Source organism: Gymnogyps californianus, chromosome 8 (genome assembly GCF_018139145.2).
Source record: "Gymnogyps californianus isolate 813 chromosome 8, ASM1813914v2, whole genome shotgun sequence".
Taxonomy (NCBI): domain Eukaryota; kingdom Metazoa; phylum Chordata; class Aves; order Accipitriformes; family Cathartidae; genus Gymnogyps; species Gymnogyps californianus.
The window spans coordinates 23,081,134-23,107,810 of NC_059478.1; the positions used below are offsets into that span (position 1 = coordinate 23,081,134).

Genomic DNA, 26,677 nt, shown 5'->3' on the forward strand with positions numbered 1-26,677 from the left:
AAGTACATTAGTGAAAATATTCAGTCATCAATTTAGGATAGCTTGGGAAGAACAAAAAGCCATGGTATAATTTAAATGAGACTGGAAGCAGAAGGAGAATTTCAAATCTGAATCACCCAAGAAAGAAGTGTCTTGGATAAGTCCTCTTTTTATTGAATATGTATAAATATTTATATTTCCATATGCATGCATATACAGCTATTTCTCTTGCATACATTATGGACATATGCAAATAGATATCTAATGCACCTACACCCAATCAAGCACGGGAATTTTTTTGTTTCGTTCCACAGAAAAGACCAGAAGAAGCAGAAAGAAAAATTAAACTGAAATTGTATGTTAAATAATTTTTGTAATTTGATTTAAAAAAAAAAAAAAAAATTAGCAGCTGATTGTTGCCTTTGTTCCCATCCCACACAAGTATGATACTCCACACTTTTTAACTTATATTGTAATTACAAGTAATAAAAAAACCACTCCAGAAAACCTACCCAGATGAATTTGCAGCTTCATGGCAACTCCAGAATATTTTACTTTTTTTTGGAAAAATACTACACGAGACAGCTGCTAGTGCTTCAAGGCTCAGTTTAGAAAAACCTGCCTTCTCAGGCTGATGCGTTCGGAAAGTCTCTTGCTTAAAGCTGCTGTACTGCACACGTTACTGGTCACTTAATGGCACTGGTCTGGAGCTGCAGAAGGACTTCCTAGAGCATCAGAGGTAAAATGTAGGCTATAAAAGGACCCAGGAAAGAAGGAACATCCAGGACACCAAGGATAAGAACATACCTAAAACAGTCCCTTAAAAATAACTGAATTAGCACTTACAGGGCAAATGCCAAGGAAGAAAAAGAAAACAGAAGAATCTGCCCTGAATGGAAAAAGGACATACTCTGTAAGCATGCCGATTTGAGCTATATTTTCAAGTCATGTACTGTGCTTTAAAAAGGATTAAACCCACATACACTGTAACAGAAATCATTACTCCTCATTTTTTTACATGTTTTATTTGTATTATGTCTTCGTTACAAGAAAGGTAACTTTAAAAATACAAATCTGCCGCATAAAGTACAACTTTGACAGTAAGAGCAGTCATGCAACTCACTTCAACTGTGAATTCATCCAGTAGTTCCAGTAAGAGGATGCAATTACTTTACAAGAATGTCAAACAAGCTTTTATTTAGCTATCAGCATACCAAAGAAACTCCACAATATTTTGGTTAACCTAACGGAAATACGATATGATTTTTACAGACTTTTTTTCAGATATTACCGATAAATGGCTTACTAAAGATGCAAGCAATATGAATCAAATAATCCTTGACATTTTCCTTCCCTTCCCCCACCTCCCCAAGTTTTGGCAATGCCAGTACAAGACAACAGATGACGATCTGAGTTTTGCATTTGAAATACTTCCGAAGTATGATTTAAAGACATCTTCATACATTCTGGCTCATAGTCAACTTTGTATGTAGACTTTATTAATATAGTAAAACTGCTGTTAATATGGATAATTACTGGGTTGCACATTTAACTATACAATACAATCGTTATTTTCACCTCAGCTCAAAACACTGGGAAGTCGTCCCTTACAATATCCTACAATTCCCAGCAGAAGACAAGGCTGTCTCAAAAACGGTGTCTGCTCCACGATAATGGATTGACAGACTTCCACAATATTCAACCGTATCTCCACCTTCAATTAATTTTTCTGCTTCTTGTTGTAATAGTGTTCTGGGGATGTGCGAAAAGTTTATTGTAAACTTCTAGCTTGACTACTTCCAGCTGTCTTACAGCTGCATGTAACAAAGAACAGATTTTAGTCACTAAAGCCCAAGAACAAGCTAAGTGACACCACAAAATTTAATACTGTTAATTAAAAGAAAATAATAACCAATGGGAAACTTGTACGCAGTAATCGTAATGTGCTAAATGGTGAATGATGCGGTTGAAGAGCTCACTGCTGGCCAGGCACCATCTGATTTCCAATCAAATGTCTGAGATCATGAAATACAAACCAGAGCTGCTGTTCACCACGCTGCTTTTAACCCACGGAGAGCAAACAACCAATAAAACAATATGCGGTTCTTAGTGTAGAGTTAGCATACAGAGCACTTTCTATTGAGTGTATTGTCAGAACAGAGAAAAAAGATTTCATCTAAAATAACATACCACATGCAAAAATTCCAGATACCTCTCAAGAAAGCAGTATTGCTTTGAATGGCATTTTAATCACAATGAGTGCACGTGAGGTGAGGCTGCATATACGCCGTTACTGTGTTTCTGTTGAAAAAGAAAATGCTGCCTCTTCCTTTTTCAGAAAAGAGTCAATTGTCTTGCAGACTTCCAGAAAAACATCCTCCTGTGTTGCTTCTGCATCAACCTGTGAAGCAGGCAAAAAACATTAGTTTTGATTAAGTTACAAAGAATTATCCGAGAATCTAAACATTGGCACAAAAAACTGGTCCAATAGAAAATAAAAGTTGTTCTGTTTCACGTTATATGTGTTCTAATGTAGAGGAGCAGCTTCCATAAATGAAATTATTCACTGTGTTTCCACAGATTTATGTGAGAAGGTTCTGTAGGCTCCATCGTCTGGAGCAAAGTACATTAATCAAATGAGGGAGCTTAAGCTCCTTCTCCCAAGTACTCATGTTTTAAAGTAAAATTACACCTTTGATATACAGAACAGTTTCCAAAGATTTTTAGAAACTATTTTAAATTTCATACCCTCCAAAAGAAACCAAATAGAGTAACTTCGATATCGTACCGTTAACGAGATGAACAGCACTGACTTGCTGTTTCTTGTCATCTAAAGTGTCAGAGTATGTAATGCCGTGACTGACCTAAAAGCTTTCAAATGGCAGTAACTTAGCAAGGTTGTGTGTTTCTGTGCATTTGTATTTGCAAGCTTGGTGAATTGGTTCTGGTTTTATGACGACCTTTAGGCAACGCATGGTTTATAGTGGCACTGGTTTTGTTGTATGAGAACTCACTTTCATTGAAGAAATTTTTTTCTTTAACACCCCAAAAATTCTGTTTTGGCCAGAGGTTGTCCAGGCTGTTCAAGTTATTTTTCACGACTGGACTGCAACAAAAACAAGACCAATTTATTCTCCTATGCTGAGGAAGAGAGAGCTGCATTTTAGCAAAGAGGAGTGATGTTTGTAGCCAGTAATACTTCTGTGTGTTCCCTAGAAAACATAATGTACCACCGAGCTTTTCTGAGCAATGAGTTTCAGGTCCATCCCATGTACTGAGTGTCATGCAGGTCATTACTTGAGGAAGGAGAGCTGTCTTTTGCCTTCACCGTAGTGACAGAAGAAGGTTTCATGCTGGCTGTGTACACCACACAGATTGCATCCGCTGATTATTCAGTGCCTCTCAAATGCCTCGTGAAAGCCTTGATTCTCTTCTCAAAAGCAAGCTTCCTCTCTGCTTCTCCACGCTTAATCTTTCATGCATGCGTGCCACGGAGTTTGCACACATTTAAACTGACCCATGACAACTTTGCTAAAGCCTGTTTTTCTGAACTATGTGCTGCATTTTCATCTCCAAGTTGCTGACTAGGATGCCAGACAATTGTAATGTTTGAAGGGGACATTCCTGACCATCATACATTCTGCCACCTCTTTGTTCTGCAGGAGAATAAAAGGAGTTTCAAACTCCAAAAAATGTGGTTTTAAAATAGGCCATGAAATTCTTCTCAGATATGGTGTTGGCTTGCAGCCAGCTCCTGTACAGTCTGACTGCACTCAATGTACATTTAAGTCCCTCGGTGCTAAGTCTTGTGTGGGAGTCAGCAGCTGCTCCTTGCAGAGATCCAGCAAGGGACTGCAATCACGCTCCACAGCTTGGTTTCACTCTTGGTGGCATCCGCAGATGCTGCGAAGTTTGGTCCCTGGTTGCATCCTGTCGGAAGTGCTGGCACATCCAGCCAGTCTACCTCCACACACAGCAGTTCCAGCACTGGAAATGACCAGCCTGGCCAACCCTTAAGGAGCCATGCCTGACTGGGTCCTGTCCCCTTGGACTCACTGCAAGGCCATCTTACAGTCTGAGCTGAACTACCCTCTCCCCTCCTGGCAAGCTTTCAGAAGCACGGTTCTCTTGCTTCCCTCGCTCCCTGTCACGTTGGTGTTTGCTGACATTGCTGCTTTATGTAACGCTGAAGTACGCACATGCTGGAATAGTTTGTGAAGCAGCAGGTGGTGCCTTAGAAAGGTTGGTTCTCAAACAAGGGCTGCATGTCTTTCAGAAGCTTTCTATGCCACAGAAACAAAGGGTTTAGGAGGGGGCTACTTACTAGTAGCAAAGAGAAAAGGGGAATGGTGAACCATTCTGGACCAAATGCCTACCTTCTCCAGTTACAGTAAAACTAGCAACTCCCATCTCAGCTGCTATAAAGCAGCTTGTTTTGTCTGCCTCAATTGCCAAGACACTTATTTTCATATGGCTATCCCACAGGAAATACACTTCACACAAGATGAAGGCCACAGGCATTTCAAAGCTCTCTTGTCTCAATACATATTTTTATTATCTCTTTATTCCATAAATACATCTGCACTGGCTAACCGACCTAACCTGATCAGCACAGCTGATTACCACTGGCTTTTCGGCCACCTCTTCTACAACTGGGACTGATACTCGGGTCTAGATCTAGGCAGTTGTGATGAAGAATTAGGTTTGTAAGCGTGGAAATGCCCTTTATGACTGGCTGGAACACTGACTTCCTAACTGTCACAGTAAAATATGGATGTGTGTGACTAATGACAGCCCCAGTGCTTCCCATGCTGGCCTCCTAAATAACAAAGGTCCCATTCACAGAACTAACTTAAAGTCATGGCACAAAACTAACTTAATGTGATAATAATTCACAGCTAGTACCACAGTAATTCAATGACACTCTCTGCAGCTCCAGGAGAGAAAACTGTGTATTCCTCTTTCTCAGATTATAACAAACCTCATAAATTAGGACTGTTTTAAAGGTTATTCAAACCTACTGTCTTCTCATAAAAGCAAGATCCAGATACAGTTTTCCATAGTGCTTCCAGTTTTGAAATGCCACTACGGCTTTAGGTAACTTCAAATACAGAGATACTTAATTACCTCATATGAAAAATGACTGGAGTAATCATCTCTATAGTACAATGTTGCTCCTTTAATTGGCATTAAAATCAGCCAATTAAATTTTCTGTCATCAAATCTCCATTTCTTGTAGGTTTTGGGATTTAGAACCCTAAACGTATACTGCCACTGAGAAAAACCTGACTGTCTGTAGAGAGGATGGCTGACGACCACCATTTCCAGGAAGACGGACTGAGAGTCTGGAATAAACTCACTAGTTAGAAGCTTCTTATTGAAGGTCAATCAAGTTCAGCTGTGTTGTCACTTACATTTATATCTTTGTCGTTAAAAAGAGTGTTAAAAACCTCTCTGAGACAGTGCAGTACCTGGTTCTCACAGCAATGGATCGAGCTGTCTGGAAATCCAGGGGAAACATGCTGCCCCGATACCTATTTGCATTTGGCATGAATTTACTGCCGTGTTTTATCTATAATCCCCTCGTAATGTTTCTGATGTATCTTTCGAGACTGATGTTTCATCTAGTGGGTCACAAGCCACCAAGGGGGGTGACATAGAAACACTTGTTCCTTTGTTCCCCACCTACTTACCTACCAGGGTTAATGACTCTCTGACAACCTTTCAAAAGACGGAAATAAATTACATACCTGCTATCACTATCACCATTGATTATCCCTTCTCTGAAGGGAAAAGTACACATTTGCCCCTCCCCAGAGATACTTCTAACAGGAGACCAGCATGAGAAGGCTTAGAAGTGGAAGATCGTGAGAGGGTGGATGGTCACTCGTTCTTTCATAATGGTTATGGAAAATGTTTGTGATAAGAATCTAATAACTACTGCTTACCCAGCATGTGACTTCAACTGATTTTAGAAAGAAACAGTAGAACAACACTGTGAAAAAAGAAGCAAGAAAAAGAAAAAGGAAAAGAAAAAGAAAAATGTATTTTGGTTGAACTTTGTAGGCTAAGCTTCCATAGCATGTGATCTGAAATAGTGAAGGTTTTTGGACATCTTTGAAAATCTTCTGCTCTGGACTGCCTACCTTATTTGTTACACTTATGCCCCTTTTCCTCAGATGACTTTGAATAGGGAACTTGTATTTAAGACACTTATTAAGTGTCTTATATTAGTTAGGTAGGATCAGTTTTGTCTTGCTTGACTACCAATGCATTGCTCTTCTCTATTACTTATTATCCTCCTACATATTGTCACTTGAAAAAAGCTTTAAAGGATGAGTCAGATATTAAAAACAATCAGGTTTTTTGCTCCCTTTCTTCTCAATTGACAGAGGGCCATATATTCAAAGCTATTTACATTTAGCCACGTTAAAACACAAGTAGGTGCCTACTAAATTTTCAGATGCACTTTTGTGTCCAGCTGCCTTGGAAACCACTGAGAAATAAATTTAAAAACAACAGTATCTACCTGCTTTCTACAGCTACCATAGTGCATTTTGTTTCATTTCATTCATCTGGAACATCCGATTCCCACAGAATCAGGCAGTTTGCAACTGTTGTTTTTGAGGGTAGTGCTTTCAGCCCCTGCATTTCCAGTATGAGGTCTTCGTTAAAAAGCACCCACTTGCTGTCCTTGGTGGCAGGTGGGTGTTCTGTAACTGACTATGAAAGAAATTATGGAATATTAAACAATATCCCCAAAACATGATTTTTTAGAAACTAATTGGAAAATTTCTAACTTATTGTTACAATTACTTTACCTTCCAGAACACAATTTAGAAACTTAATGCCTTAGCAGAAAAGTGAGCAGAGGACACTGTCATTCTTTGCCCTTCACTCTTCAGTCAGTTTATCTTCCCTTGTAAATACATCCCCGTGAGTTACATCACAGTTCTTCATCTCAGCTGGGTGGCTGGAAGGATCACTATTATTTATTCCTGTCAGGTTCACAGATGTTTCCTCTGCACCCAAAGTCTCCACCCTTTGTGCATGCCTCACGCTTCCACTGCTGAGCAGAAACACTGACAGGTAATCTTGGTCAAAGGGAAATTTCAGAGTCCTGATCTTTTGGCAGCTTCATCAGGTCACTGCTCTTGTTCAGAGGTCAGCGGAATGGAAAAATGTTCCATTTCCAAATACCATATTAGTTATTTATGAATGCATCTATGCACAGTAACTCTAGGTTTAGAGAAGGTCATAAAATTCTCATTGATTAAAATGGGAATGCTGTTACAACCATATACCTTTGTCTCTTTTGTGCAAGTAAAACAAAGAGAGAATTCCTAATGACTGCAGAGGAAGCTAGGTCAGACTTGAGTTTTTCTGTCTCTACTGTGTTTATTAGGCTCCTTCCATCCGTGCCGTAACACTCGTTCCAATGCAGAGAATAAGAAAGGTAATTTGACAATGTAGTCTCAAGCACACCTTGATATGGCACGACAGATCAGTTCCTCCTCCCCTGAGTGCTCATCCAGCATCTAATTCCCACACCAGACCTTTTGTTGGCTTTATGCCCAGGACTGAATTTTACATTTGCATATTTAATCTGCCTGTTTCAGGACTGAAAACTTTTAGGCTGGATAGAACAAGTTAAACACGTACCACCATTGCCATGTGCTGTTCCCAATCTGTGGAAAACTTTGCCCAGCCCTAAATACACTTAAAATGGAGACATCAAATAATACCAATATGCCAACGCTATTTTCTTGTTAAACAAGTCTATTTAACAATTCTGATTTTATTTTCTGTTGCAAAGCAGGGACTGGGTGCTACAGTTAAGCCCTACAAGACATGATCACTTATACAATTAAACACTATTTCACCTACAATTATTAGTGGTGCTTAGTCACACATTTGCAGTAAACTGGCTAGAAAACGTTAAAGCTGAATCTTCATGGCAGTTAGGTGGGATTTAGACTCTAATATTCTTCTTAAAATCTCAACATCCACTCCTCTGAGTTCTTAAGAAAGTGCATGGCTGGAATCTCAAGGGACATAAAGCTTACATGAGCCTTCCACTGAAGAGCTGCTTCTGTTAAAAAAACAAGCCTCGGCAGGAATAACTTTCCAGAAGGCGGCAACTAAAGATTCTTTTAGACCCTTCTTCTCTTCCTTTCTTAAACAGCTTCTCTTCAGATGCTTTGGCCATCACTTATCCTGGGATTACTGACTGATCTGGATCTGCAAACAGCACCTTCAGGTAAGACATCACCTCCCTGTGACGGGAAGCTATTGGATCCCACCAGCTTTGCCTGAGAAAAAGAGTGCACAAACCTCTGGTCTGTAGTTACATGAAGGTCCATGGATTATTTTAAAAAATCCATGAATGTAGATGAGATCATTTATTTTAAGGGGTCTTCAAATCAACACTTGTAAATTAACTTTGGTGGCTTTGCCTGAAATGGATTAGGAAACACATACACAGTTCTTTCAGTGAGCAGCATTATGGAGGCACCAGTGTCTTAATGGGAGCACTAACATCTTCAGCCAGTGCTGGTCAATGCTGGGGAGTAATAAAACCCACTTAGGAATGAACAGATTCCCAAAGCTGAAAACATGTGGTGTTATAATTAAAATCTGGAAGAAAAATATTAAACATGTTAGACTGCCTCTAGGTAAAGTCTCAGTCTTCTGTGTGTGTATATGATATTACAAATAACAAAAACCAAGGACTATTTTAGCCTAGCCCACACAAAAAAAATTGCAGTCAGAAGTATTACTGATAGTTTTTCTGCTTTCCACCTGAATTTCCCTTCTTCATTCAGAGAACATCAGAGTGGCTGCCAATGTCAACACTTAGCAGTCTGTAAAATATGTTGCTATAAAGAAGACATTAACCCCGTGTCCTGGGAATTGCAAACTTCCCCTTTACTCTCTGCTTTCTTCAACACATGCAGCTTAAACATATTCACCGCTAAAACAGTTTTAAAACTGTACACCTAAATGTCTATTTTCTCTTAATTTCCCACATAGCTAACAGTTACACATTTTGTGTTATCTAGTTCTCTTTGTTTCAAAACAGCTGTTGACCAAGTCTTAACTGTTTTTGTCTTTATTCTTCAAATTGTTGAGCCAAATAATGTATAGGTTTGTAAGATGTGCATTTACAGCATAATAATACAGGTTGGAAAGAACCTCAGTGAGTCATCTAGTCCAACCTCCTGCTCAAAGCAGGACTGGGCACTGGAAGGATGCCACTATGGCAGGCACTATGTTTGAGTTGTGCTATTGACCAAGTCAGACTGTATGATTAAACTCTTTGAGCTCACTTATCCAGGCAAATTGCCTAGAAAAATTTCCTAAACAAGCATTCCGTCCAGAAAAGAAATTGCTTTGTTTCACAGTATTTAGTGTATTTCCAAAACTAAATGCTTTTTTTTCTTCCAGCACTGTCCACTGCAGAACTGATAGGGAATATTTGGATCAGAATAGCTATCGAAGTCAATTGCCCTGTGCAAAAAAGGGCTCAGACCTACTTTTCCACTTTCACTGTAGGTGCAAAGTAAACTTTAAAATAGATTCCCACAAGTGTTCAACAACACTTGGTTAAAAAACATCACTTCTCTCACCCATGAATAATAAAATGTTAACATGCTTCTTGTATGAAAACTGCATTTGCTTCTGCTCCTGGCTGTACAGGCACCAGGGCTGCAGGCTTGTACTTGAGGCTGGCTGAGGGTGACAAGGATAGCCTTGGGAGGATTAGTTTTAAAAGCCTACCCCTGCTGAGTATTTTGGCAGTGTTCTCTAAATGCTGATAAATAACTGAACATGTACTTGTCTACATCATAAGGGTTGGGGGCGGGGCATCTCCCTACTTTACTTAAATCCATAATGGAATCACATCTTTGATAGCAGATGTGTATTTTATCAGCTTAGTAAAAAGTGGATGGGGTAGACATTTCAATAGAGAGTACCTGTGTTCAAGAAAAATAGAACACGTTTTTCAACCTTAAAAAGACATTTGACATGATAATGTTTATAAAGCTGATTTTACAGAGCTTTCATACCCACTAATTCCACCCAGAAGATGGAAGTACATTGAACACCTACATTCATCAGAAGCAAGTACAGACAATGTACAAACATTGTAAGAAAAACAGTGTAAGCACTGTTCAAGCAATGCACGAATATTTTCTAACATGCAAACGCACAATGTCAGTTCCCCCAAAAACTAATGATAAAAGAGTACAAAGCACATATCCAGTTCTGACCCACAGACTAGGCAAGTCCCTTACGGAGCTAATGAGCTATAAGCTTTCAAGAAAAGACTGCATGTTTTACCATTGCATAGATTGCATAGGAGATGGAGCAGAAACTTGCAGCAGAAGTATTAAGGAAGGGCAAGGAGAGTCCATGTCAAGTGAAATAAGGCAGACCATGAATGCAAAATCTGTGTTAAAGTATTCAGTGTAGTCTCATTCTCCTTGGGGCTGTCACTTCCCTGATGCTTCAAAAAGGGAAACACTGTGGTAGGCACGGCTCACTGGAATAAGGTCTTTGAGATAGAGAGAGATCCGTTTTCCTTTGCATCGCACTGTGTTGGTGCACTGTGTATTGTACTGAATTCTTAATTAGACACATTCTTGCAATGTTGGCAAGGTAGCTCATCAAAGAAAATAAAAATAAAACCAGATAATCGTTCTTAAGCTTAAAAAAAAGAAAAGTAATTGGGGATTTTTTTTCTGCCACTCTAGAGTTTGCCTTCTGTGCACTTATTGTGAGGTTAGCAAAGCACACAAATCAGGACTCTCCCTTTGAGTATCATTTTTTTCAGGACTATGTCATTTACTCTGTTCTCAGGTCAGGATATGGGTGCATAAATTAGCTGCATGTTTCTCTTTTGGGAACTTTGCAGAGGAGAAAGGTTTGGGATATGTGATTTGCATGTTTGCTAGAGCCTCTAGAAAAAAGCTCCCATAATATTTCCAGAAACTATTATTGGATTCTTTCCCTTTTAGGACAAGAAGGATCAGTAGGACTAGATCTTTCTGCAGCTGAACATAAGGGACAGTTTGCCATGACAGAGCAGAGAAATATATAAAAAGAAATATAAACATCCCATGTAAATAAGTTTACAGATGTGCCAGCATATACATCAGTTAATTGCACTGATGGAATTTTTCTTGCTTCTCTGTGAAGTATTGATTAGAGAATAAAAAGAACACTTTAAATATCACATCCTGAGCAGGTGTAAACTGAGGTAATTAATTGAAATTAATATGACTATGTCATTTATTCCAGCAGAAAGATCATTCTTGTGTGCAGGTCTGTCTTATTTCAGGATATACACTGTCAGTTTTGTAAATTTAACTAAAGGGCTTTGGATTAACATAATCTTTCATCCTAATTCTGAAAGCCCTTATAGCGAAATAAATCCTAATACTTAAAGAAAAGCTTTCCAGCGTTAATGTTTAATAAGAGATTCTATACAGATGAGGCAGTGATTCAGGGTATGTTCTCAGACTCAGGATAAATCTGTGGTTTTATTCTTTCAAATTGTTCTGTGGAACTCAGAGGTTTGTAGAAGTTGCAGGCAAACCAGGGAAGCGTAAGATGAGAACAAACTGGGAAGTGCAGAAACTAATACAGTTCATAAACGGTGTTGTGTCAATATTTTCTGAATATTGCTCATATAATGGAAGTAAAAAGCAATAATTTAATTAAAAAGGTCAAGCAATTTACCTTGCATAACTGTGTCTTCCTTTCATAGTATGCAATCACAGGTTTTGATGCTTGGTAATAGCTTTCGATTCCTTCCTTGATGGTTTCGATGTTATCAGAGTGCTGACTGCTCTGATTTCTCATCAGAAGGCGACTGCTCATGGTTTCTGCAGAGCAGTCCAGGCAGAACACAAGTTTTGGTTCCCCAATCTAGAGACAAGGAAAAACAGTAAGTATTCAAACCTCTGGCCTGGTAAAACTGATTTGGTTTGGATAATTTTAAAAACAAATGCTACCAAAAGAGTTGTCAAGGAATTTATTAGCAAATTACTTTCGTATTTGTCTATGCAGAAATTATGCTTATTAACAAACACCTCTTATTGTAGCAGCACTTAGAGATCCCAGTATTCAGGATCAAGGCTGTGCTTGATTGGGCTCTACACATACAGGGAATGAGATATGATCTGAAAAATTCTGGCTACTTGGACTGAAGATCATTGTTTGTTCATTATTTGCAACTGTTTGATAAAAGCTTGATGCAAACAGCACTGGACTCATGGAATGTTTGACACAGTTATTTTTGTAGCCTTTGCTTTGTTCAATCTGTGAAAAGTATATTTTCATTCAGGGAGTGGTAAACTCTAGCTTAGAATTTCAAGAGGTAATAGAAGGAAATGTCCAAATTAAAGTATGCCCACTTGAAATGGAAATGAGTAGCAACAGACAGGTTCAGGGACACCATCAAATGCTTGTTATTGGACATATTCACAGGAATATATCCTGTGAATTACTTTATGTCACACACTATTTTATGTCAATATTTGCAGTGTAACTCTACATCATTACTACCCATGGCATAAAGGAAGGATGTGATATATTTTTCTGCATTTTCAAATTGGTGAGTAATTTCCAAATTTTATGAGAAGTCCACCATTTAGTGCTTTTTGGCTAGTGCCAAACTAGTCGTAAGGGAGAGTCTGCCCTTTTCTATAAAGAAAATAAATACGGATTTATTTATTTTTATTCCCAGGCCTTGGCAAAGATAGTAAATAATTGTCTCTATCTACATTTGATCGTATATATTGCAGTACTTTATGGGTGAAAGAGAACTGGCAAGAAAGAGCAAAATGTTCCTTATAATGTTTTAGGAGAGAGCCAAAAATTCTAAATACAAATCCCCATCGTTCTTTCCCTGAGATGCTGAAAAATATGCGTGTCATTTAGCATAAATTTTGCAATACACTCTGTCATGCACCCTGCTCAGGCACAGCTCTCTCTGACACAAGGTTTTGTCTGAGCAACAACTGTTGGGCTGAGTCTAAAGGGATAAACTCCACTCTGTCAAGTAAAATAAAGGTGTTACAGGATCAGAGAAAGGTAATGTGATAATTTTTCCATGCAGTTATGTATTAAATCCTTCAATGATGCTCTCAGGCTTTTTCTCATTCCTTCCCTTTCCAGCAGGGATTTGGAGAACACCTTCTAGGAAAGAGTGAGAAGTCTTGAGAAAAGATGACTGTTCTTCACACTAGTGACCATTAGAAATTCATGCTTTTACCATGGCTACAGCAAAGAAAGTCTAAATGACTGATATATGGAAATGACCATTGCTACCTTTGTTGACAGCCCTTAAAGGAAGAAATATTCTAAAGGTAAATATTTCATGTTAGGCCTTCTACATTTGACCGAGGATGTCTGGATTATGTTGACCTTTCTACTACCTTAATGACTTTCTAAGAGACAGCTGAAACCAAGGGATTATGTCGGACAGTTCAATGACAGGCTTTTATCCATCCATTTTTTCCACACAACTCAGAAAACATTAATGCTATTAGAAGCAGCAGTATTGGGTTTGGGGATTAAAAAAGCCAACAAGGCAGTTTTAACAGTGCAAAAGACTTAGATCGAGAAGTTAAAAAAGATGTGGGCTTAATCAATGATTTAAACAAATGTCCTTTTTGTATAATTGGACTAGGATGGTGAGAAGTTATTTCCTCCCAGCTCCACATGAGGAATTCCATGGTCTGTTCTAAATTATAACAGAATAAATGAGGAATGATTCCTTTCATCAGTTATAGTCATACCATCACCTTACAATGAGGATATGAAGGAGTCTACTGACTGGTAGAATCAGATAATAGTATCTTGTTTGATAGACTGGGTCTGATTTGCTTTTGAAAAATCAATATGGTTCTTTTAAAAGTTTCAATATTGCTATTCTCTGGAATTCAAAATGTTACAGAAATGTCATTCTTACAAGTAAAAAATTGCAAAAAGTAAAAGTAATGCCCCCATCAGATATTACAGCGATTTTTACTACTGTTTTTTTTTTAAATTACTGTTTTCCTGACACAATTTAGCTTAAATAATGCATGCTGTGGGGACATCTGCAGGAAGCCAAACAACTCCAATGTATTGGGTCTTTACTCTGTCTTATTGGGTATCTTCCACCTGGTGACGCGGAACTTTTAGAATTTAATATTGTTTTCTACTTCTCAACTAGCAGAAAGACCGAGGAGGGAACAGAGACGTGCTTCTCTAGAATTATGGCTAGGTAAAAGCACAATTTTATCATAGAAAGGAATTGGGCAAAACTGGCTGGAGAACAAGCTGTTTCTACATAGCTAATTCTATTTAGGGCTGTCAGGCTTTTACGTATAAGCACTATTCCCTATGTCTTCTAAATAGAACAGCTCTTTGTTAACAATTATAATGGTTCTTACGCATCATGTAGATATGTAGCATTATTCATTTGCACTTTGCCGCCATTAATTAATAAAGCCTGATGTCCACCTCTTTTCATTCAATTATAATGCAGGAAGAACTTCTCATCACCCTTTAGAAAGAACTGCAAAGCATTATCTCAATAATGACTCATTTAAAAAACCTTCACAGACTTTCTGAGCAGCTGATAGCCAGCCAAGTTCGCCCTGCAAAAACTGAAGTGGATACATGGATACAACAGGTATGACTTAGCACATTCAAAATTACCACTTGGGGTCCTTGTATTTTACTTCAGATGTCAAAGGCAGCTCAGGACTACAGGATCTTTTGCTGCTACAGTGTCTATGGGAACTGAAAGGGGCTCTGCTTTTGCACTGGATGCATCAAGACTTGTTTGCCTGGCAATGCCTCAGTCCAGGACACTCCAATCTCGAAGTCCTACTTTATAGCACACACTAGTGTTCATAGGACATGACATGTATGCCTGCCAGAAAAGCAGAACTGCTGAAATAGTTCCTCCTTCTACACAAAATGAAAGAAATCTCCAAGGTCTTTTTAATAGTCTGTGGCATTTTAGTAAAGGATCTAATAGATCAACATTTCCGTGAATGGCTTCTATAGCAAATCCTATTGCCCATTATTTTGTCCAGCTTCTGATGCCTAAATCTTGCTAGGCTTTTGTAGTAATCAACTAAATAAAGCAGCTAAAGGTTCAGAGAGAAAACAGATGATTCATTAAAGTTTTATTACCTTTCAAACTTGTATAGGACATTTGTGGAGTGTAATATGATAGAACATATACTTAACTATTTCCCCTAGTTCACCACTTCTTCTCTCCTAAACCCTGGCAAATTCATTCATAGGGCTTATATAGAGTATTTTCTGCAGATTAAGAAATGTACAGCTGAGACTTCTCAGTAGGTCTTAGCACATACTGAAGAAATCGATAACTCTCTGAACTGCCACGCAGTCACTTGCAAAACGCTCTTTTTATGGCTATGCCACCTGTTACTCATCACAAAAATTAAATCTGTGTTTTGCTGTTTCAAAGTGGCAGCAAGCTTTAGCAATGGTAAGCGATATTAACAGTGAAGATACATGCTTTCATGGACCTACATCAAATAGTGCTTGATGAGATTTTCATGAGAAGTACAGCAGCCATCCACTAGAACTAGAAAACTGATTCTAAAAATGGTGCTTTCCACTAAATATGAATTGTTCCTGGCTTATATTAAATTTGGGTAAAATCAGCCTTTACTTCTCCTGGTATTACAGAATCTGTGTAGGTGAGGGCAAAAGCTGGAGTTGCTATATTGATGGGGTGCCAAAGTTTCAATGATCAGCAGCACAACGCTGTTGGATTGGCTCTTTACATGTCGCCGTTGCAATCAGCTAAAAATGGGGACCCAAGCAGCATCAGAAGTACAGTCCTATCTTAATAGGAGTTATAACAGCATTACGATTATATGGTCACCTTGCTCTCAAACTCTTCTGTTTCCTTCAGCTCCCGGGGATACCCATCGATCAGGAATCCTTTTGTGTCTCCTAACTTGGAAACCATGGCTTCCTTCAGTAGCTCTAGGACAATACCCTGCATTGGAAAGAAAGGGAGTTACTTGGTTAATTAATAAGAAAGATTGACACCTTTGTTTGTTACACTGACTTTAGTCCTATGCCCTTGATAACTGCCTTTCTTTGCTAAAAGCAGGTCCTGTGAATGCAGGTGTTTTTCTTGTCCTGCAGGTAGCAAGGCACCATACTTTTTCTTCTCTCAGGACCAGCTACGCTACACAAATCTAGTGTTGCAACCCATCCAAGAGTTCCCAAAGTGTCCTCTAGATAGCTGGGAATATTTCATAGTTTCAAAATTAATGTTAATACCTGTGAAACTTTGGAGTACTGCTGCAGCATTTTCCAATCTGATTGCTTTTTCCTATGTCATTGATATAATTATATTACATGGAAAGCGACAAGAGACCCCATCTGACCAAACGCACCGAAGAGCAAAGCAATCAAAATCAAGCCTCAGCACAGCTTTTAGTTTCCCCTGAGCAGCACTTCCCAGTATCTTTCATTAACAAACACATCCTACGATCTAGCTGCAATTGCTGAAGACCCACCAAGAGTTGGGGCTGCGGACCTGCCACGTAAAAGTCAAGTCCAGCTGAGAACAACACGCTCTGTCTTCATAGTCCCTGTTAAACTGCAGTCCAGCTACTCTGGGATGTCAGCCAGCTCTGCAGGGAACTGCTGCAGGTATTGTAAATTAGAATAGCTGCCAGGAAGACCAGCTCTGAATCTGAAATGTGAAGCTATAAAATGGACACAAAGTTTCTGTTTCCTGTACTTATTCTTACATTTTGCAATGCATAGCACAGCATCTGTCTCACTGTATTTCATGGCTCATTTGTTGCCTATGTGAGTCTGAAATGTAAAGAAATACTGGCATAGAAAGGGGAAAAAAGTGCCACACATCTGGCAATGAGGAAACTTCTCCCTCAAGCTGCAGATTAGTTTTACTTAAATGGGAATCATCAGCTCTAGTCTCTTATTTCCACCCTTTTAGACAATCTACCTACCACTGCCTTTGTTTAACCATTAGGACCCCAAATAAAACTGTCGCTTACGCCAGGCACAGGTTCACCACATTCCATGATGTCTTTGATCAATTTACTTCTCTCTGACACTGACGATAACTCATTTTGGAGAAGGTCACCAGTGGACAGGTGAGTAAATCCGTATTTCTTGGCTAACTGGTTGCATTGGCTACCTTTGCCAGAGCCAGGCCCACCTTTGTGAGAGAAAAATATCTAGAATTAGAAAAGAATAAATATCTGCCTTTTCTCAAACTATAGCAACCAAGAAAATGGGAGGAAATAGATAAGACTGCCTATTTTGTAATTTTTTTTTGCAAAGACATTTTATACAGTAGAGCAAGTCATATACTTCCCTTCCGATACACTACACTGCTGACTCAAAAATGTGTATCGAAGTCGAAGGAGTCACAACAGCATGAAATCTCTTGCAGAAGAGAACCTGTTCCTAAAACACCATTACCATGTAAAGGAAAAACATGAAACAGACAGGCAGCGGGGAAGGGTATTTGACTCAGTATATGTTCACCTTGATAGTTGCAACAAATACTAGCAAACTAACATCCACTGCACCTTTGCAGGGAAATATTTTGCCCCTATTTATGGAATGGAAAGGTATAGGCAAAGAGATGGTGAAACCTGCCTCTGTTATGTGGGATGCATGTAGGTGTACAGTAACTAAACCCTTCTGCACTGTGGTAAACGTAAGAGCAAAATTTCACTGTGCTTGTGCTCTTTCCCTTTGAGCTGGAAAGCTCTCACGTGCTGGTATGTCTGCTGATAACTGAGAGGCGGGTACTGAAGCTGCTAAATGCTGACGAAGGCTCGGTCATGTTGCTCCCTGCAGCTGTGGTACTGGCTTGCTCTTCACGCACGCTGCAGGGAAGTATAAGAGTAAAGTGCTCAGCAGCAAAGGGCACATGGAGACCTTGTCACCACCCGCTCTTCTACATCCACAACTGTACTCAGCTGGAAAACCACCTCTGAACCAGGCCGAGAGTCAAACAACCAGAGGGGTGAAGGGCAGTCTCAGCCAACAGGGCACTCAGGTGAAGCTGCTCAAGTGATATCTCCACAGGCTGAAGGGAAGGCACCTGCAGCTGGCCCCCCAGCTCACCACAGCTGCAGGCCGGGTGCTCACATCTCCTGGGGGCCTGTGGGGAGACAGACAGGGCAGGAGGGGAAGGGCAGTGACTCAGGTGAATGCTGCAGGTGTCCTCCTGTCAGAAATGGCACCTCAAGCCTCCCTGCTTCCTTTGACAGGAGAGCTGCCACCACCTCAAGAGTCCCAAAACTCTGCCTCTCTTGGATGCCTCTCTGGCAAGCACCCTTTTTCTGGGGCTGTCTCAGAGGCTCTGGACACCTCCTTGCTCTGCAGGTGCTGGCATTGCCCTGTCCCACCTCCTCAATGGAGGTGGCTGCTTTTCCTTCCTCACTCTGAAGGCTGACCCTGTGAAACACCAAATGCCTCTTCAGGTGCTTGTTGAGCGGCAGCAACTACACCAGCCTGGCTGGAGAGAAGGGCAGTCCACAGAAATTGCTGGAAGCTGCTACTCGGGGATCCTGCTCCTGTGGCTGTGACCTCCAGAGCTGCTGGCAGAGCTGAGGTGAGCACCCCGTGAGGGCTGAACAGGGTGGGGAGGGCTGAGGGGCCATGTCGGTGCTGGGGGTGGGGGAGGCCAGGGAAGCAAATTTCCATTGTAACAATATCAGGATTTGAGGGGAAATTTCAAGGTGGTAGCGGCATTTTTACAATCTTTGATGGATCTATTCAGAAGATCTACTGCAGTAGGAGGTAATTATACCCTTGTAGGGAGACAGTGCTCAAAAATCAAAAGAAGAGGCAAGGCCAAGATAAAAAACCCAAAACCTCTTTTCAATAAAGTTTTTTAAGCATGTGACTTGTGTATTTATCAACTGTTGGGACTTGCAAATGTGACTACACAGCTCTATTATGTGGATTTAAGATGGTAGAAAATACGTGATTTTCCTTTTTGTTTATCTTTCCATGAACAAATATAGGAATAACATGTTCACAATAGAGTGAATTTGGCACCATCTCCTCCTGACTTGAACTTTCTTCTAACTTTTGCATTCAGTTTAAGAAATAATTGCTTCGAGCATATAATTTTCAGAGAAGTTACAGTACTGTAGCTGAGAATAAAAAGTGGGTCATAAGGCAGTAGCATCAAAGGAACAGTTTTGTCTACTGTAACCTGGAGTCTTTTACTTCATCTTCACAAAGACAATTATCAGCCCATGGTGTGAGAATCACACTTGTGCTACAATTTTAGCTAGAAATATCTTTGCCACAGTCTCATTTTCTTGCCAATGTGGGTTGCATGTTGTTTTTCTATTGGTTTAATAAGAACATTATTCTTTTGTAAAAGCACCGATTGAAAGAAAACAAGGAATTAGTAAGAGTGGCTACAGAGAAATAGATGCAGAGAAATTACAGCCAAATTATCTGTAATGAGACCGTTCAATATCTGTAGTGGCAATTAATTTTATTTCTGGTCTGTTTTGGTCTTTTAGATTAGTAAGTTTGTGTGTGCATGTGCTTGTTTACACATTTTGTCTCCTGTCCTTGAATATACTAGCAGTGCAGTAATTTCATCCTATTTATTTGGTGCATATACACAGTATTAGAAAAAAACAGCTATAAAGATTACATTATTCTGTTTCTTATATAACTGTTTCTCTTCTGAATGTAGAGCCAAAACAGAAATTTCATAATGTCCCTTCACATACTAAATAAACTAGACCTCTTTTTAGAAATAACAATATAAGGACAATTTTTGGTTGTTTAGCAGGTAAATATGCAGAAAAGTTGATGTGTTTCTATAATAACTTTATCCGTTAGTATTTTAAAAGAGAATGCTGTCAGAATGACACAATATGCAGGGCATACACCATAATGAGAATTGTTGTGCCTCCAAAACATTAATTAAAATTGACCGTGTTTATTTTTTATAGAAGAGTTCCAACAAAGCCGAGATTAAAATGCTGAGCTCTTTAAAGAGGAAAAAACATAATTAAATAACAGTTATGTGCTGAAAATGGTAATTTTAATGGCCACTGCTATTAATTTAGTACCATTTCATGAGTAGCAAAGTATCCTACTGCTTGACAAATGTACATGACCCGCTTTACAACGTCCTGTGCCTTCTTATCAACGAATGAGACCGCAGTTCTTGCTTGGCCTCATCTGAGAAGAGGCTGAATGCCCCCAGGAAATTCAGCATTGAGGGCCGAATACATACTCCGCATTTACGCCAGTATTAATTTACATGCCTGAAGTTAAAGTATTAGTTAATGTCTTGTCTCCCTCTGAAGGCTGGTATTTAATGTGACTGAAAAAGAGCTATTTAGGTAGGAAAGAATGTCAAAGTGCATTTCCTTACTAATTAGATCCTTCCTGCTCAGGGTATGTAAGACTGCTACGTAAGCAGCTTTAACAGCAAGTTAACCCTGCAGTCATGAGGCTTACTATCAATTTGTAGTGTTGCAAAAATTGTATTTAGTTCTTTTAGAGGGTCTCTTTATTAAATCTACGCATTTTTCTAAAAAAAAAAAGAGAAAAATTTAATAATTTACTTGAAGAAAGTTTATAAGGAACAACAGCTGCATATAAAATATAACAAAAGCTAGCACAAAGATAATTTCAGTTAAGAAGGCTTCACTGCAACTTGTTATGCTGTTTTTCAAAAGAAAAAACTTGAGGCATTGAAAAAGGTAGTGAAGTTTTCCCAATGGCTCAGTTGTTAGGAGGAGGAAAATATGTCCCCACTTCTGCTGTGAAGGCATAAGATTCTTTGTGAACGCTGTCATTTTTTCTGTATGCTGTCATCTTGTACTCTGCCTACGTATATTTTGGAAAAAAAATTGTGTTAACCAGTGACAGACTGATTCGCAGTAACTTGACATTCAGATTAACCATGTTGTCTTCTGATTTTCATATATGACGTGAAGATAAAGAGTTAAAGCATAGAAAATGGCCGGAGGAATTGAGTGTGCTGTGATCTGTAGGAGAACATAGAAGAACTACCAGCAGTTCTTCAATGTTAGCATGCTTTTGTACCATGCTAGCATTGCTAAGTGTGGTACATCTTGCTTTAAAGCTCATTCATTAACTTAATAAAAAGTTGCAGATTAATAAATTAAGCACATTTGTATCCGTCAGTGAGATTATTCTTGGAAAATGATTCCTTTGTGTGTCCCTTTGTGTTTTCTGATACAAACAGTAAGCAAGTATCTGGAACAGAGTACTAGACAGAGCATAGAAATTAAATGCAGTTCTGTATATTGCTTTTCTGTAGACAAGGCTGGATTAAAAGGTCTATGCACTCCCTTACCGCAGTTTTCCCTTCCATCACGTTGATTCAGCTGCCTGTGAAACTCTGTAAGGGGATCTTCTGGTAAATAACTTTCTGGCAGCACTGCTGACTTAGGTGGTCACCTTTCCCCACTGAATTATTGACTGCAGAAATGCTTCACAGAGAGCACTTCAAGCGGAGAAGAGTGGTCTCAGTGGGTAGGAGAAATGACAACTGCCCACGCAGCACTTCTGAATGTTTAACTGCAGCCTGCCTTAGATCAGTGAAAGATCTCAGTTTAAGAAATAGCGTCTCTTACACCTGCTCTCCCTCATGCCCCAATCCCCCCTAGACTATGAAAGACCGCAAGCCTAGGCATGTGATTCGAATGTACAGGTCTGGCCTAGAGCACAACATCACAAGCAGATGAATTAATGATGCTAGAGGGAGCTGGGACAGGAACAAGCAATATGAGCAGTTCATGAACCAGCTTTGCTGCCAGAAAAATTAATAAAGCAGAAGTGTCATACAGACAGGCTGGGATGTCTCTATTTTAAACTTGCCAAATCTTATGAGTTTATCATATACCAAAATACCATGAACATTAACATAAAATGCCAGCAGCAGGATTTACAAGAGAGTCCCGCCATTCATTTTTAAAAGTTTCGATTTCTAGACCTTATTTTCATAATGAGTATCATCCCTGTATCATGGAAAAGTACTTGCAGGGGAAACCCAACTGCACAATGGAGCCTCAGAAGTCAGAACTGAAATCAAAATAACCCCAGTCAAGCTATCCTTATATTCAAGCTATGATTTTGGAGGACTTGATCTGTTTGGCAATTCTATCAATGCTACTTGGATTATTTATACAAATAAAAATAAGCCTTAGCTTCAGAATATGGCATTTGAAGGCTTCTCAATAGCACCTCATCTGTTGTTCATGTATGATTTTAGTCTGAGTGAAACCATATAGGAATGATGCTGTTATGTAAAAACAACAAAAACCCCTCAACATTTTTTTTTTTTTTTCCCTGAAAGATTATTTTAATCAGAAAACAACCTGGAGTGCATATTGGCAGAGTGATGTCATGTTCTGCGACATTACTGAGTTTTCATCCCTCTTAAAGAAAACGTGGAGTTCATTTCATGGAAAGTCAGAGAAAGCAGCCTTCATTAGCTTCTACAGTTAGCACTTGGACTGATTGGGGTTTTAATTATCAGCACTGCTCATCCTATGCCTATCTGATTGTAGAAGGAGCTGTAATACAGGTACTGTAGCATAATTTAGGTTGGAAGGGACCTCATCTGGTAAAACCCTCTACTCAAAGCAGGGCTAAATTCAAAGTTAGACAAATAAAGAGTTTTGGGGTTTGTGATGGTTTTGGGGGTTTTTTTTGTATGCACAAGAAGCTTGTGTCTGCACCTGATAGTGCTTTACCTGTGAGTGTAGGTGTCAGCTGAAAAGCTCATCTTACTTACATTGAGCTTAAACCGTTACCACCTTTGGTTCATCAGCAAGAATATGACAAGGATTCTGCAGAGGAAATTGGTTACACTGACTGAGTTTTAAACACCACATTTAAGAGTAAGTGGGGAGTTTCTCTGATCCAAAGTGCAGACAGATTCCTGAAAACTTTCTGCTTTGGTTTCAGCCTCAACCAAAGCCAGATGTGGCTATGTTTTATGAAACTCCTGTAGAAGACAGGGAGGAATAATGCTTCCATTAACTTTGTTATGTATGCAACTTTCTGGATGTGATATAGAGTATTGCATTAGTTAAGAAAGATAAAATCATACATTGTTCATTGTGGTTAAGAGTTTACTTTTCATGTTGCTCTGATGAAAAAGGGTTTTTTGGTTGGTGGGGTTTTTTTGTGGGGTTTTTTTTTTTTAGTGACTGGCAATAATTACACACGTTTTGAATATTAGAGCATCCCCCAAATATATCTTTGTACCTGTTTATTTTTTTATTTTTCTCTTGAATTTTACTTTACAGGCCAAATTTAACTTTTTTTGCCTCTTTTATTACCCTGCTGTTATCGCCCATATTTTTGGCTTGCTGGTTCTGCTGTCTGGATAAAACATTGACATTGTTGCTTAATTAACTGGAATAACAGTCAACTCGGATTAATTCCTACATTAGATCTAATGTAAATCTTTGCTGATTATTTTTTTTTCTTTCTCTTTTTGGACAATTTTCAAGGGAAATTAGTGGGGAGGGAATTGTCTGCTTTTTTCCCTTTGTCTTATAAACCGTATCTCATCAGCTATGGCAGAAGGTATATTTATTTCAAGTAGTTTGTAAACTGCTTCAAATGCACATCTTTAGAACTCTAGTTTTAAAACATCTTTATAAGCATCTTATTATTTCCTCATGAATACATCTATGTAATGAGTAAACATTCCTAATGACACCTGCGACAGAGACAGTTTTTCCCATTCAAGTACCTACAGCAGCACGCTCCAACCCATCTTCTCTGCTTTCTTTCTAGTCAAGGTATCATGTGCTGAACATTTCTAGCACTTTCCGCTGCAATGGAGGACTTAGCCACTGAGAATTTGTGGTGCTTTTTTCTTTTTTCTTCTCCACCCTCCCCCCTATTTTGCTCTGCTCCTGTGAGGCTTCTTCAAAGTTTTCTTTTGTCCTTGTACAATTCACAGTGATCAGACTTCAGCTCTTGACTGACGTGGAAGACAACTTTACTGCCTAGGCAAATGGTATGCATTTGGCTAGTGTGCATAATGTTAAACCTGGAGTGCACGTGGGTCAATAAGTGATTCAGGCAGATTTACCTGCCTGAAAAGGCCATAAGGAAAACGAGCTTGTGGCCACTCCAACCTAGCACCAACAAGAAATGTGTCTCTGGGAAATACCATTTACCTTCACTACCTAGATGGAGTAAAATCAAAATTTTGCAGCCAAATGAGCAACTGTGAAGATCTCATGTTGGTCACCAAAAAAAAAAAAAAAAAATTCCAGAAAAAATAGGCCCTCACTCTTCACATCAGACTTCAAGAAGCTTTTTCACGGGTGGGAGGATGGGGGTATTTTGGGAAAAAGTATAAATCATTCTGCATAATTTGTTGAAAAGTAACCCATGTTTGAACTTAGTCAAACTTTTCCTTTGTTGAAAATGTTATAATGAAAGTTAGACTTTTCATTAAGCAGAATTTTTCTCTGTTCCTAGAAAGCATTTACTAGAAAGTCTGAGATGGATTTAAGAGCAGGAGTAAATAGGGAAAAGGTATGTTTTCAGTTTTAAGCAGAAAGATGGCTAGTAGATGGCCTATACAAAATTATAAATGAAAATTAAAACCCACTCTTTGAAAAAGAAAAAGCAGTCCAGAGGTAAATTAAAAATACACCTTACCATGGACAATTTCAGAGGCAAAATTCCTTGAGTGTCTTCACTTTTTTTTAAATCTGTGTTTGTACAAACCCAAACATAATTTTCCAATAAGATAAGCAAGGCAGAGAGAATGAAAATTTGTCACTGTAGCGAACACCAGGAAGATATACTTCAGTAAGCATGGAATTACAGATGGCTTAAAGACTGAAAATTAAGTGTTATGCATCTTTCCCTTAAGAAAAGTCTCCAATGAACTCTTCAGTAACCTAATTTTACTTTTTCAAACATGTAACATCCACCATAGGTTTGCAATAAATTGAGTCAACTGGTATTTGGTATAAGATATGGTGAGATAAAAATTCAACACATAAAGGAATCTGTGAAAAGATAGCATGTTTAGGTTGGAAGGAACCTCTTGGGATCATCTAGTCCAACAACTCTCTTACATCAGGGTCAGCTAGAGCAGGTTGTTCAGGACTGTGTCCAGTTGGGTTTTGAACATCTCTAGGGATGGAGACTCTCTGGGCAACCTGTTCCAGTGTTTGACCACCCTCACAGTAAAAAAGTGTTTTCTTGTGTTCAGATGGAATTTCATGTATTTTAAGTTGTCCCCATTTTCCTCTTGTCCTGTCACTGGGCACTACTGAGAAGATTCAGGCGCTCTCATCTTCGTTCCCTCCCATCAGGTATTTATACATCTTGATAACATCTGCTGGAGCCTTCTCTTCTGCAGGCTGAAGAGTCCCAGCTCTCTCAGCCTCTCCTCATATGAAAGATGCTCCTGTCCCTCAAACACCTCTGTGGTCCTGCACGAGACTCACTCCACTAAGTCATTATCTTTCTTGTACTGGGGAGCCCAGACTGGACACAGTACTCCAGATGCAGCCTTGCCAGTGCCGAATAGGGAAGAAGGATCACCTCCCTCAACCTGCTGGTACTGGAATGTTTTTTGATGCCTCCTGAATTCTGAATGAAACATCCATTCATTTATGACTAGTCTCAGAAGTCACTTTTTTTTCCTTAGGAAAAAGAATGCAGAAAGTGACTTACTGTTATGTAAAATTACCCATGTTTGGGTATCTATCCTTAGGTCCTTGGAAATTTATTGTTCCTGCTCTGTATTGTACAGCAGTTCTGAAGAACTCTGCTTAATACAAAAGCAATTATTCTTTCCAAGTAATTAGTACCAAGCTTTAAGCTGAAACTTGTAAATCTTCTGGTTATAATTTGTTTTAAAAGGCTGTTCAACATTTATGCTAATTACATTAGTCACATTTATATAATAATGGGCATTAACATGGTGCTTTTCCTCTGTGGACTTCCAGAGAGCAAATAGAGAGTAAACCTTGAACTTGCAAAGCCTCAGTGCATGGTGGGCATCGTGCATGGTGACTGACCCATTGACTTTTTAACAGCATGTTGAGCACATGCAGAATTGAAACCTGTATTTACAAAAGTTGTTTCACAAATGAAGAGGTGAAGAGACCTGATTTTTTTTTTTTCACCTAAACCTCAAAATTTTGAGTTATAAATCCCATCTAGTAACACTTTAACTAATGCTGGTGAGGCAGCTTTGCTGTGGGAGATTACACAATACTGCTGTAACTGCACAAGAACTAAGGTAATTTTGAATACGTTCACACTTAAACATACCTCCTGCTCTGAGATTTACACAGCTGTTGTTAGCATGGTCAGACCTAGGTTAATAAGATGATATTAAATCCTAACTCCCTTTCAAAAGACTAAACCACCATTGTAGTGTAAATACTCTTAACCAAACTGTTCTCATAAACTTTAAAAGAAATCATATAATCAAAACTAAATAACACAGGGATTTTCAAATGTAGCAGTTAAATTAGGAATCCTACTTACCGACAACAAAAATTATGTTTGATTTCCTCAGATCTTCTGAAAAGTCTAAAATAAAAATAAAAATCCTTTAGTTGGCAAGAGCTACTAATTTTAATCTTAGCTACTTTCCACACTG

The 26,677-nt window shown here is 39.0% G+C and overlaps 1 protein-coding gene across 1 annotated transcript in view; it reads right to left on the minus strand.

Annotated features, from left to right (window-relative positions):
* Positions 1-1,344: 1,344 nt before the first annotated feature.
* Positions 1,345-26,677, minus strand: part of AK5 (adenylate kinase 5) — a 95,647-nt gene continuing 70,314 nt past the window's right edge. Inside the window, exons 10-14 of the mRNA XM_050901011.1 lie at positions 26,563-26,607; positions 17,055-17,218; positions 15,902-16,018; positions 11,725-11,913; positions 1,345-2,380 (exon numbers count right to left, since the gene is read on the minus strand). Of these exons, the coding sequence (XP_050756968.1) occupies positions 2,270-2,380; positions 11,725-11,913; positions 15,902-16,018; positions 17,055-17,218; positions 26,563-26,607 (626 nt within the window). The 3' untranslated portion in view covers positions 1,345-2,269. The remainder of the gene's footprint in view (positions 2,381-11,724; positions 11,914-15,901; positions 16,019-17,054; positions 17,219-26,562; positions 26,608-26,677) is intronic.